The sequence below is a fragment of the Felis catus genome, chromosome A1 (assembly GCF_018350175.1).
Source record: "Felis catus isolate Fca126 chromosome A1, F.catus_Fca126_mat1.0, whole genome shotgun sequence".
Classification (NCBI taxonomy): Eukaryota; Metazoa; Chordata; class Mammalia; order Carnivora; family Felidae; genus Felis; species Felis catus.
Genome location: NC_058368.1, coordinates 123943405 through 123957327, shown reverse-complemented (window position 1 = coordinate 123957327; position 13923 = coordinate 123943405). Strand labels below are relative to the sequence as shown.

Sequence of the window (13923 nt, the reverse complement as noted above, 5' to 3'; positions counted from 1 at the left end):
GCCAAAATGAACAAATCAGGAGACTCTAGATGCTGGAGAGGATGTGGAGAAACGGGAACCCTCTTGCACTGTTGGTGGGAATGCAAAGTGGTGCAGCCGCTCTGGAAAGCAGTGTGGAGGTTCCTCATAAAGTTAAAAATAGACCTACCCTATGACCCAGCAATAGCACTGCTAGGAATTTACCCAAGGGATACAGGAGTACTGATGCATAGGGGCACTTGTACCCCAATGTTTATAGCAGCACTCTCAACAATAGCCAAATTATGGAAAGAGCCAAAATGTCCATCAACTGATGAATGGATCAAGAAATTGTGGTTTATATACACAATGGAGTACTACGTGGCAATGAGAAAAAACGAAATATGGCCTTTTGTAGCAACGTGGATGGAACTGGAGAGTGTGATGCTAAGTGAAATAAGCCATACAGAGAAAGACAGATACCATATGGTTTCACTCTTATGTGGATCCTGAGAAACTTAACAGGAACCCATGGGGGAAGGGAAGGAAAAAAAAAAAAAGAGGTTAGAGTGGGAGAGAGCCAAAACATAAGAGACTGTTAAAAACTGAGAACAAACTGAGGGTTGATGGGGGGGTGGGAGGGAGGGGAAGGTGCGTGATGGGTATTGAGGAGGGCACCTTTTGGGATGAGCACTGGGTGTTGTATGGAAACCAATTTGACAATAAATTTCATATATTAAAAAAAAAAGAAATCTGAAAAAAAAAATTGTTTAGATTTTGATTATGAGTCATCAGAGCTCCTTCCTCCAAGCCTGCCACTTTTATCTGGATGGCCATTTTATTTGGATGACCATTTTGACCAGATTCCACAAGTTGCTCTTATTTACCATATAATAATATCCCGGCTTTCTAGTAGAAGACACAATATCCTCCTACATCTCAGTGATAATTATAGGCAGAAATTGCTCAAAATCTTCTTAAGGTTCTAGCAGTTCAGCTTCCTTAGGTCTGCAAATACAATGATGTTCAAGGGCCATATTTTTTCTCGCTACTTCAGAATCATAGTATGAACAGAGAAGCCCCGAACTTTATTTTCTTAACTAATTATTACAAACTTTGCTACTACTACTTAACAAAATTGTATTGTGGATGGGCCAATTATCTCACGCTATTTCTACTTCAATCACAAGAGTATTTGACTTCTGAAATGTGCCACCAAAAAGGCAGATAGATGGAGGCAATCACTATGTAGACCTACTCCCATGGTCCTCTAACAAGAAGCATTCATTACACAGCTAGTAAGCAAATCCAATACCCTGTTACATTCACCATACTCACCACTCCAAAACTCATTCCAACAAGCTTACATGAAATATGCAAATGCCTAACAATTAACATGTCTGGACTACATAATTGCTGCATTATCAAATTCTTCCTAACCTCACATCTTTCACTGGTCTATACCCAAGTAGTACACTTCCCAGTGGCCTATCAGTTCAAAATCATATAAGAATGGGTAAATATTAAATCTCCAAATAAAAATCCTAGAAAGTTTTCATAAAAGGCTGATCACATATTGTTTAAGATGAGATTAAGCCAAGACAGCTGCAGGGTGAAGACAAATTCTAAAAAACAAAAAGCCCAGCTGTCTCCTAAAATAGAAATTCAGGGGGCCACCTGAGTGGCTCAGTTAAGCATTTGACTCTTGATTTCGGCTCAGTACATAATCTCAGCAGTATGTGAGTTTGAACCCCTTGTCAGGCTCTGCACTGACAGTATGGAGCCTGCTTGGGATTCTCTCTCCAGACCTCCCCACTCATGCTCTCTCTCTCTCTCTCAACATCAATAAACTTAAAAAAAATTAAAATAGAAATTCAGAACCACCAATCAAAATGGTGCCTTTAAATGAAACTAGGCAAAATAAAAGACCTCAGATCTCTCCCACATGTATATATCATGTAATCATCCTCACTTTCTGCACTTTTTATTCAACCAAGGCAGACAAAGGCATTGATTGCACCATGTTCCTCCAAGTCAACTAGGCCAGATAGCTAATTGCTCAACAGCATCAGGAATTAAGTTTGCAGACAGATACAAAAAATTTACAAATTGGCCCCACATAAATATTAAGAATCATAAGGTAAAGTTAGTACTAACATTTAATTTAGTATTCTTAATATTAAACAAGGTATGTTACTAAATAGCACAAATATTTCCAAAAAGGTAAGTCTGAAAGATCTGACGGTCAACCACCCTCAATTTCAGACAGCCTATGCAATAAACAAGTACAACATGATTGAGTCTAATGTACTATTTAAAGAATGCTTAAAGGGGGCGCCTGGGTGGCGCAGTCGGTTAAGCGTCCGACTTCAGCCAGGTCACGATCTCGCGGTCCGTGAGTTCGAGCCCCGCGTCAGGCTCTATGCTGATGGCTCAGAGCCTGGAGCCCGTTTCAGATTCTGTGTCTCCCTCTCTCTCTGCCCCTCCCCTGTTCATGCTCTGTCTCTCTCTGTCTCAAAAATAAATAAACGTTAAAAAAAAATTAAAAAGAAAGAAAGAAAGAAAGAAAGAAAGAAAGAAAGAAAGAAAGAAAGAATGCTTAACAAAGAAAAAAATCTCAGACTAAGAAGAAACAAAATTAAATGACTAAGTTCAAGTGAAAAAGTCTGTATCTGTGAACTAAACTTTGTAATATAATAAATTTACTGAGAACTGGGGTAAAAAGAACCATAAAATATCCTTTAAGTAATTCCATTTTTTAAAAAATACTCCCACATTAAAATATATATACATAAGCTGTAGATATTCATGACAACATTACAGTGAAAAGCTAACATCTTAAATTCCCACCAACAGAAAATCAATTATATTACAGTAGATCCATTCCTTGAAATACTATGCAACCTTAAGAAATTATTTTTAGGAAGTTAGTAGTAATATGGAATAGTGCTCAAGAGTGAAAAGGCTGGAATCAAAAATATTATTATGTACTGTCATTTGGGGGGGGAAAGAAAATTTAATAAAAATTTACAAGAGTATGCTAATAAACATGATTGTTAAGTACTTTTTCTCCTCTTTTCCCAATATTGTAAAAAAAAAAATTTTTTTTATGATAGGCACAGGACTATAAAAAAAAAAAAGTATCACACAAAAGATGTCTTTCTCAAGTAAGCTCCAAAAAAAAAAAACAAAACACGATAAATTCAGATTAAGATCTTGAGTATTTTGACACCCTCACCCAAAAATCTTCAGAATTTTGAAATAAACTTTATATATAAATCAAATCCAATTAAGAGAAAAAAAGGATTACATATATTTTTATGTGATAGAACTTCCATTAAGATATCTCTTGAAATAACGAAGTGTTTGTAAAAAGTGACCAACATAAATGCAAACTGGAAATTCCAGAAAAAAAGAATATAGTGGTGCCTAAGTGGCTCAGTCATTTAAGCAACTGACTATTGGTTTTGGCTCAGGTCATGATCTCAAGGTTTCGTGGGTTTGAGCCCCTCAGCGGGCTCCATGCTGACAGCGCAGACTCTGCTTGGAATTCTGATTCCCTCTCTCTCTGCCCCTTCCCTGCTCATGATGTTTCTGTCTCTCTCAAAGTGAACACATGAACTTCAAAAAAAAAAAAAAAGAAAGAAAAGAAAAGAATACCAACTTTTGAGACATTTTCAAATAAATAACACTTGTGCAAAAACAATCCTTTAAAATATATTAACTTCTAGGGGCACATGGGTAGCTCAGTCAGTTAAACATCCAACTTCGACTCAGGTCATGATCTTAGCTTAGGCTATGATCTCATGGTTCATGAGTTCGAGCCCCATGTTGGCAGCTCAAAGCCTGGAGCCTGCTTTGGATTCTATTTCCCGCCCTCTCTCCCTCTGTCCTTCCCCCGCTCACACTATGTCTCTCTCTCTCTCTCAAAAATGAACATTAAATATATATATATTAACTTCTAAAGTAGAGTTGTTTTTTTTTAAGTCAACTTGCAAATCAGAACTGAAACCCAAAAAGCTATTCCAAGTCCTGTTCCTTTGAATTACAATATAACTCTCCAAATGCCACTAAGGAAAAAGATCTGATGATTTGCACATTTGAAGAGCCAAGTGATGACACCATCTCAATCAGCCTAACATATGCATCCTATTTGTAGGAAACCAATTTATAGAATTCAAAATATCACCCAACACCAAACTGTATTTTTCAGTTTTCAATACAAGTGTCTGTCAAACATGTTCAACCATATTTGTACCAGCTGCTTCCACCCACAGTAAGTCCTCAATCACTGACATTTAAATTGTCAATAATATCACTACACATATTTTAGTTAATTATCAAATTACCTCATACTATTTTATTCCATTTGAGGCTTAGAGTGCCTCCTCTTCATTGCCCCTAAGGCAGTTAATAACAATCAGATGGAGATAAGCACAGCACACTCCACCAGACTGTAATCTAGAACTTTCCTACCACAGTGATTTTCAACTTCAATAAAATCTGTAGTGTTTAATAACCACAAACTTTAAATTTTACTACCTTCTCAAATACAGGAACATAGGAAGACATATGAGGTTTGATTATTTCCGCTTCCCAATCTTCATCTCCCATGGTGGCTTCCAGTTCTATTTTTACCTAAATTTTTTTTAAAAAAACGTACATTTGGCCTCTATTAGATCAGAATCATATACTTAACAACATGAACTGTCACAATTTCACATACACCTCCCAAAACTACTGAACTAGCTGCTGATCTTCCCCAAAGATCCCCTTATTTTTTATCTTTAAAAATGAGTTGAACTACTTAACCACTCTTGCAACCACAATGTCCCTACTGGGCCTTTCTCCAAAATCTGTTTACTGACTTTATCCTCTCCTTTCAAGGGTCTCCCAAACAGCTTACTGGATATTAAGGGTAAGGGAAATTTCTCAATTACTACTCAATGTTTCTCTCTTTGCACACCTCCCTTCAAAAGTAAAGATGTTTGGTTTGTAGGTTTTGATAGTTTACTGGGAGAGAGGGAACCAGGACCAAGGCCTTCAAGCTTGGCGGGGTAGGGGTCACGAGTTAGGCGGCCCAAATCCTTTCAACAATGGACAACTAGTTACTCTAAGGGGCATTTGTACACAAATGATACTACAGCCCCTCTTGTTCGGATAAAACGCCACACACAAGCTGGGCAAAGATGCTTCTTTACCTCCTCTACAGGCCTCTTCGCCCTACAGGCGTCAGCCGAGCTTTAAGACCTACACTGGCAAGTAAAGAAAAAGCCCCAAAGGACGGCTCCAACGCCCACCTGCCCCATCCGTTCTTCATCTAGCCTAAACTCCCACTACCGGGAAACCCACAGGGGCCAGCAGAGACCCGCGCCAGGAAGAAAGTCGCCAGGCCACTCACCTCTCCGCTGCTTGCTCTCCCGGGGTCCTCTCAGGCGGCGACGCCGCTTAAACGGCTGCACGTGCAGGACGCTGCTGACTGCGTCAGGTGCGCAGCTTCAACAACAAATGGCACCAGGCGACGAGTGCCTCCAGCCAATCAGCGCTCAGACCACCGGCGTTGCCCCGCCCCATCTCCAGCCGTGCGTTCCCTATTTGCTCGCATTTGAGGTCACTAAAGCCAGACCCGCTCTCTTCTTCACACAGTGGCCCGTTAGGCCTGGGGGTATAAGGCTGGCTGTGAGCCACTTGTCTCTAGATTCTTGGGGCGGGGGTGGTCCTCAATGTGGAGATGCCCTAGATTTTCTCTGTGCAAGCCAAAGATGCACAGCCCCTTTTTATAATACCAAATATGTCCACCCCCCTTTTTATAATACCAAAAATAAAAGGGAAGATGAGTAATGCCCTGCCTGCAACCTCTTTGACTTGATCTTCCTGTTTTCTTGCTGTAGTCCCTGGCCGTTGGTCCTTCGGTTCTTTATTTCTGAGGTGCTTGCTTCACAACTGGGGATTCCTGCTGCCTCGGCATGTGGCTAAGGACTGTGGAACTGGCACGTTTCAGTTTCCTCCCCATGACAGCTAGGATGAGGCTCTGTCCTGCCTCATCCAGGATGCTGTAAAAAAAAAAAAAAAAAAAGTTATCCTTTCCTATAGAGTTGAAGGTGCTTCTCTTCAGGAAAGAGATATGCCCTCTGATGCAGAAGGAAGGAAATTGTGCTGGATAGGTTCATTCATCAAGGCTTGGATTTGTGGCCCACCAATTCGTATCCCTAGGGGTACTAGCCAAACCTAAGAGTGACCAAGGATCATTCCCATGCTTAATGCTCTGACCAATCAGATATTCTTGTTTTGCCTCACAAAAAAATAAAGGAAATTTCTCAATATTTTCCCTTCAACCAAAAAGTATAACAACCAACTGCTTTAGAAGTATTGTTTCCATTTTTTATTTTCGTGATAGTCTGACACTCGGGCATAGAGGATTAGGCACTTTGCGGGTTGAACTTCTTTCATCTTTAGAACCACCATTATTGTTTCTGTGTCTTCATCAAGAATATGTCATTATTTATCTAGTTAGCACTATTTTCAACGTGAATTGTTTTTAAAAGATTACTGTTAACAAAGATCAGGGGCACCTGGGTGGCTCAGTCAGTTAAGCATCCGGCTTCAGCACAGGTCATGATCTCATGGTTTCTGGGTTTGAGACTCATATCAGGCTCTGTGCTGACAGCTCAGAGCCTGGAGCCTGCTTCAAAACACAAAGCACAAAGATCAAGCCAGAATATATTTTAACTGTCATTTTTAATAATCTCTATTTTTTTATGTTTATTTATTTATTTTGAGAGGGGGAGGGCAGAGAGAGGAGAGAGAAAATCCCAAGCAAGCTCCACACTCAGCATGGAGCCTGACTCAGTGCTTGATCTCACAACCACGAGATCATGACCTGAGCAGAAACCAAGAGTCAGACACTTAAACAACTGAGCCACTCAGGCACCCCAACAATTTCTATTTTAAACTAGATTTTCACACCATGCCCTTTAAGAGGCAAGTACCTTAAATTGCTGCGCGTGTATGGGCAGCCAACAATACTCCTGGCATTCTGAATCTGTAAACAGGGGTCCTTGAGGTATTTTAACTCACTTTGAATTGAATGTTATTCTTTCAAAACTTTTTGTGTCATGAGAAAATATTAAGTGAAAAGAGTAAGGTATTAAATTGTGTAGATGAACGATAACCAAGTAGATTCTGTTTTACATATAGAAAACTTGGACATATTTTCTAAAATAATTTTTTTCAGAACAGAGTTAAAGAAAATAACTTTTTAAAATTTGTATGTTGTTGACACACACTGTTACATTAGTTTCAGATGTACAGCATAGTAATTCAACAAGTATATACATTACGCTATGTTCACCACATAGCTATTCTCTGTCACCATAGGTCCCTATTACTATATCATTGACTATATTCCTTATCCTGTGCCTTTAATTCCTGTGACTTATTCATTCCATAGCTGGAAACCTGTTATAGCCCATTCCCTTTTACCCCTTTGGCTCATCTCCCTAACCCCTTCCTTTATGGCAACCATCAGTTTGTTCTCTGTATTTATAGATCTGATATTACTTTTTTTTTCTTTTTAGAGTCTACATAAGACTGAAATCAAATGTAGATGACATGTAGATGACATATAAAGACCAATACGATATTTGTCTTTCTAAATCTGACTTATTTCACTTACCATAATACTATCTAGGTCTATCCATGTTGGGTCAGATGCCACAATCTCATCCTTTTTCGTAGCTAGGTAATATTCCATTGTGCATCTATACCATATCTTTCTTATCCATTTGTCTATCATTGGACACTTAGGTTGTTTCCATATCTTGGCTACTTTAATAATGCTGCAATAAACAGAGAGGTGCATACATCTTTATGAATTAGTGTTTTCATTTTCTCTGGGTTAAAGAAAACACTTAGTCAACAATCTCTGCCATTCAGTCCTAGAACAGATTGTTATTGCTTTCAGGTATTGCAATGAAACACTTCTATGTGAAACATTCTATATAATTTTTGAGAGCTAGCTTTGGTTAAGAAAAAGTAAATTATAATGAAAACTAAAGTTTAATATTAAGGAAAGAAAAAATAAGCAATGGATGAAAATAATATAATTCAAAAACTGAACAGAAACAGTGAAAAAAAGACAAACACAATTAAGTAAATACTTGCTCTGTGATGTGTGTGCCAAGAAAGTAAAGCCAGTATGGGTATCTCCCATGTTTTGAAAGCTCATGTTCTGCCACTTTGCTTTTATAAAAGACTTACATTAGAGCCTTTTTTCACTAACAGAAAAATCCAAGGAGGATTTCTGCTTTTACAAAAAGGCAAAAGCAAAAATAGCATTCAGTGTTTTTCTGCAGTGATGCCTTATAGAAGTAGCATGACCTGGAGCAGCGAGTGACACTAAGCTCCTTCCCCAAGAACTAAGCATGTCAGCATCAAGCCACTATAGCTTTGAAGTGTGTCTATGAGCATCTCAATTTGTTTTGGTATCTGTTAGCAAGATGTGTCCTCAAGTATCAGAAAAGTCTAAGAGAGGTCATATATTTGGTCTGAGAAGTCTCAAAAACTTTTTCATATAAATTAATGGTAATTGTTTCTTCATTTGACACCATTGTGACTTATGAAAGGTTTCATAAGAACACTGCACTTTCAAATAGTGGAGGAGACCTGTATGTTTTATATTCAGGTTCTCTCTGACAAATCTTAAATTAGTGATGGTAATAAATTGCAACATAGGGAAAATGCAGGAATTCATTTAGTGATTAAATAGGCTTTAACTGAATACTTAGTGTGTGCCAGGTATTATGCTAAGTGCTACAAATAAAATTAGCCAATTTCTCAAGAAGTCTAGGGAAGAGAATGGCATGGCTAATGGAATATAAAACCTTAAGATTTGTGGGAGTGCCTGTGTAGCTCAGTTGATTGGGCATCCAACTCTTAATCTCAGCTCAGGTCTTGATCTCAGAATCATGAGTTCAAGCCCCGCTTTGGACTTAAAAAAATCTAAAATCTTAAGATTTCTGTCATAGAAGATTCACTGTAAAGTTTATATAGAGTTTATCCAAATTCTGTACATCCCATATAATAAGGTAGGATGAGTTTCCTCAAAAATGTTTCATAGTTTAGAATCAAAGTTTGCAGTTAAGATCCTTTACACTTCAGAAAGAGGCATTACATTTTCCAAAGTAATGTAGATAAAGAGAATTGATATCTTAGACTTTTTATGTTTTCAATATTATCTCCACATTACTCAAATAATGATTTTTCAATTGATGTAAACTGTGCCTAATATCATGTCAAGACTGTTAAATTTTTCTTTTAATCTTCCAGTAGGCTAAAAATTGGTCACCTCAAATGGGGGAGAATAGATGTTCATTCATAGGTATTAAGAATACTTGAGAATCTCTTACTATGCACATAACCATAAAAAAGATTTTTTTTAATGAATGTTATGATTGGAACTCTGTAAATCAACACAAAATATATGGGGGGGGGGGGGAGGTTTATAGAGTCTCCAAGATACTATGGTGCTAGTAACACATCTAAGGAAAAAAGTCACCAAAGAGGGGTTTTCAGCATACCCCAGCAGAGTTCAAAGACATGAAAATCTCTATTTTTCTCTATCAAAAATCTCTATGATTAAGGGACTATTTACCAATGTGTGGTACACATACCACTGATTTTAGGCAATTCATAGACAATTTTCATTTTAAAGTAATATTTATTTTAATATTTTAGATAACTAAGAATCATAACAAACCCAGGATTTCAGAACTATAATTGCTTAGAATGACACTAAATAGTTAAGTTCAAAAAAGTTTATTCAATTAAAGAAAAAGTAAATATAAATGGTATGCAGGAACAGCAAAAATCATGAAGGTGGTATTCAAAGGACTGAAGTTTGGGAAACATTGGTGCAAATGGGAAAGACTTTGGATATGGGGACTGGTAACTAGACAGATTTTCTCTATTGTGAGGTAAATATATTTCATCTTAACCTGTTCTGATTCTATGCTCACTTAGCAACTTCCTAAATAATAGTTCAACTTCCCCTTAGTATTTCAATACTAAGAAAGGAGGTGCAGTGGATAAGACATATAAGCCTTAATTGCTCCCCATTACGAATGAATACATTTTGAGATTCTGGTTTAGAAACCAGTCTCATTTAAATAGCATTCCTGAAAGTTCCTGACTGCAATCAACCAGACCTCCTAGATGACATACCAGTAGTCCCTAAGTAGTTTTACAAGTGTATTTAATGAGAGCTAAAAGTGAGTGAATAATACAAGCCAAATACTGTGTACCTTGTGCAATCCTTCCTAAGACAAAAGGGTCTTCTTGGCCCTTCACTGCAAAACAGTGTTTCACCAGTGAATAATGGAAGTTGGTAAACAGTTGCGAGGAAAGCATAGTATTACCAAAGTCTAGCCCTTTCCATTCCCACTAGATGTTAGCTGTACTTAACAAAGAAAGTTGGCTTTTCTGTATCCCAAATGGCAAAGGAAACACAATTTGTGAATGTCATCACTGTAAATCTTCCTTGATATAAAAGAGAGAAGTATTTCACCTCAAGAGAAGTAGTGACAACTTGTGAGATGAGCACTGAGTGTTGTACAGAAGCTAATTTGACAATAAATTATATTTTAAAAAAAGAGAGAGAAGTAGTGACCAGGTCCAATCAATGAAACTCGATCAGGGATAAATCTCTTTCTACCTACCCCTACTAAGACTAAAGACTTTGAGCTTTCAAGCAGGGAGGAAGAAATTAATAGCAGTTGACTATGAAGTCACTATTGATAATTTCTACTTGTCCATTTAATAACTATGTGAACTTGGGCAAGTTATTTAATCACTCTGTCTGTAAAATGGGGCTAACCAGCTACAGTTGAGATGATTAGGCCCTACACAAAGGCCCCAAGCCAAGAGGCAAGAAGGAGCTGACCTCAGCCTACATACTACTTACCACGCCATGCATTGCAGAGCTGCATACATCCACATAAGGTACAATTTTCTAATTCCTTCTATTTACATATTTGTAATGGTTTCTGTTGTCCTACTTGGTCACTGACTTACAAAAAGATTTTACTGAAAATATTTTTCCCTGAAATCTATGTTTTAGAATTGTGAATCTTTTATATGATGCCTAATGAAAAGACTTTATTAATTCAGGACCTACAGTAATTGTCTGTACTTGATTTTTCTACTTCCCCGCCTTTCATTCCTGAACCCATTGGATTCTGGCTTTTACCCCATTGCTTTACCAATATTGCCAAGGTCAATAGCAACACTGACCTCCTTGTTTCTAAAACTGACGGACAGTTTTCAATTCTTAACTTAACAGGTCTTTTATTAGTCTTTGACACTGTTGACTACTTCTTTACAAAAATTTTCTTAATATAACTGGATAACCATATAGAAAGATATGAAATTGGATCTGTTCTTCATACGATATAACAGGATAAGAAATTCAAATGTAAAAACAATAAAACCAGAGTTGGCTAACCTGGCTGAGAAGTAGGGGAAATCCATACTTCCCACATCTCTCAAACAAAGAAATGCAGAAGCCAAAGGACTTTGAACACCAGAGCCTGGGAGGAAAACAAACTGAATCTACTAGGAAGAAAATGGGAAAGCTGGGAAAAAGATAGGTGGGTAACTGCAAACTGGGGGAGATAAAAAAAAAAAAAAGGTCACATGGGCACGGAGGGGAGTGACCCCCTTCTGTGGAGAGACAAAGGGAAGAGAAAGGGCAGCTAGGGAAGTGTAGGACCATAGCTGGACAGGAGAAAGACCTCAGACTGAGACTGAGAGGGATCCAATCTCTAACTGCAGGGCTTTCTTTGGACTGGAGCTGGCTCCCTTTTCACGCACATGGGGAGGAGGGGAGCCAGCCCTGGGTGGGGTGGTAGGTCAGGGGCTCAGTCCGTAGTTGGAGAAAGTGGTTCCTTCCCTGGAGGGCTGCACATTAGTACAGAACCTGCCTGCGTCTGCCACCCCAGGGCGCAGTGGCTGGGCTAAGGGCGCAGTCTGCAGGAGGAAAAGGCAGCTGTTTCCCTGGAGTGCTATGGGAAAAGTCAAAGCCTGCCTGTGTCTGCCACCCCGGGACTCACTACAAGGGCGGTGGCTCTCAGTATGCAGTAGGAGACCTGCAGCAAACAGACTGGTGTCCTCCCTGAAGTGCGGCAGCACAGACAAGACCAGTCCAGATCACATATCACCACACTGAGAGGCACTTCCCCAGTGCCAGAGCACAGGGAGCAGGACTTTGAATCCTAGCCAAGCGCCGGTCAGGGAAGTTGGTGGAGAGAGAAGGACCGCCCTGTCTGCTTCCGCGGCATAGTGAGTACACCCTGAGGCCCATAGAGGAAGTGTGTCCGGATTACGCCAAACCACGCCCGTTTGCGCTGGGTAACTGCGTATCCACTGGAGCAGCACAGACCCTGCGGACAGCTACTCCCGACATGCTATGCAGCATTGCCTAGATTAACTCTAGGTCAATTCTGGATATATAGATATATTCTCCCTGCCCCCCATTTCTCCTCCTTATCTCTTCCCTCCCCTAGGCTGGTTATACCTCCTTCTTTATAATCCTTTCTCTCTCTCTGGAATAATCAACCCATATAGTTTCTCTGTCTGGGTAACTTTATCTTCATTCCATTTTCCCCACCTCTGTCTTTATTTTTCTTTCTCTCTCTCTGGATTAAGCCTTTTAGTCTCTCTGCCTAATAAATGTTTATTTTTTCTCTCTCTGTATGTGCTCTTCCATCAGCACCGCCTCCACCCTCTTCTTTACTTGTAGTCGATGTTTATGGGTTTTTTGTTTTTAGTCTTTAGTTTTCTGTTTTTGTTTATTTGTTTGTGTTATTTGTTTGTGTGTTTGTGTGTTTTTGTCTCCTGTTTGTCTATAGGTTTTCCTTTACAGGGCTACTCCAAGGAACAAATCAAAGCACACCTGGTGGAGGGTCCAAAATATTACTACGAGTAGGGTAATAAACTAACCAAAGTCACAACAACAGAGAGCAAGTAACCATCTCCAAAAAAACACCTCCTGAAGGGCCAGGCCCTGGACAGTGTATGACCCTCCTCTAATATAGCAGTGCTTGCAGGTGCAGAGCACACAACAAGCTTTTAAAATGCACAAGGGACAGAAAACTAGCCAAAATGATGAAACGGAAGAATTCTCCTCCAAAGAAATTCCAGGAAGTAGCGACAGCTAATGAATTGATCAAAACCGATTTAAGCAATATAATGGAACAATAATTTAGAATAATAGTCATAAAATTAATCACTGGGCTTGAAAAAAGCAAAACGGACAGCAGAGAATCTATTGCTACAGAGATCAAGGGACTAAAAAATAGTGATGAATTAAAAAATGCTATAAATGAGGTGCAAAATAAAATGAAGGCAGCCACAGCACAGATTGAAGAGGCAGAGGAGACAATAGGTGAATTAGAAGATAAAATTATGGAAAAAGAGGAAGCTGAGAAAAAGAGAAATAAAAAAATCCAGGAGTACAAGGGGAGAATTAGAGAACTAAGTGATGCAATCAAACAGAACAATATCCGTACCATAGGAATTCCAGAAGAAGAAGAGACAGAGAAAGGGGCTGAAGATGTACTTGAACAAATCATAGCTGAGAACTTCCCTGATCTGGGGAAGGAAACAGGCATTGACATCCAAGAGGAACAGAGAACTCCCTTTAGACATAACTTGAATCGATCTTCTCCACAACATATCACAGTGAACCCAGCAAAATACAAGAATAAAGAAAGAATTCTGAAAACAGCTAGGGATAAATGGGCCTTGACATACAAAGGTAGACTCATAAGGGTAGTAGCAGACCTATCTACTGAAACTTGGCAAGCCAGGAAGGAATGGCAGGATTCTTCAATGTGATGAACAGAAAAAATATGCAGCTGAGAATCCTTTACCTAGCAAGTCTGTCATTCAGAATAGAAGGAGAGATAA

The 13923-nt window shown here is 38.9% G+C and overlaps 1 protein-coding gene across 14 annotated transcripts in view; it reads right to left on the bottom strand.

The window, feature by feature from the left end:
* DDX4 (DEAD-box helicase 4) overlaps positions 1-5496 on the bottom strand; it is a 101180-nt gene extending 95684 nt beyond the window's left edge. For 7 of the 14 annotated variants that reach the window (XM_045060741.1, XM_045060744.1, XM_045060745.1 and 4 more), the window contains exons 1-2: positions 5360-5495; positions 4501-4596 (exon numbers count right to left, since the gene is read on the bottom strand). In XM_045060741.1, the coding sequence (XP_044916676.1) occupies positions 4501-4572 (72 nt within the window). In that variant the 5' untranslated portion in view covers positions 4573-4596; positions 5360-5495. Of the gene's footprint in view, positions 1-4500; positions 4597-5359 lie in introns of all 14 variants that reach the window. The other 7 variants (XM_045060742.1, XM_045060748.1, XM_045060743.1 and 4 more) reach the window with 3 other exon arrangements.
* Between the last annotated feature and the right edge of the window lie 8427 nt (positions 5497-13923).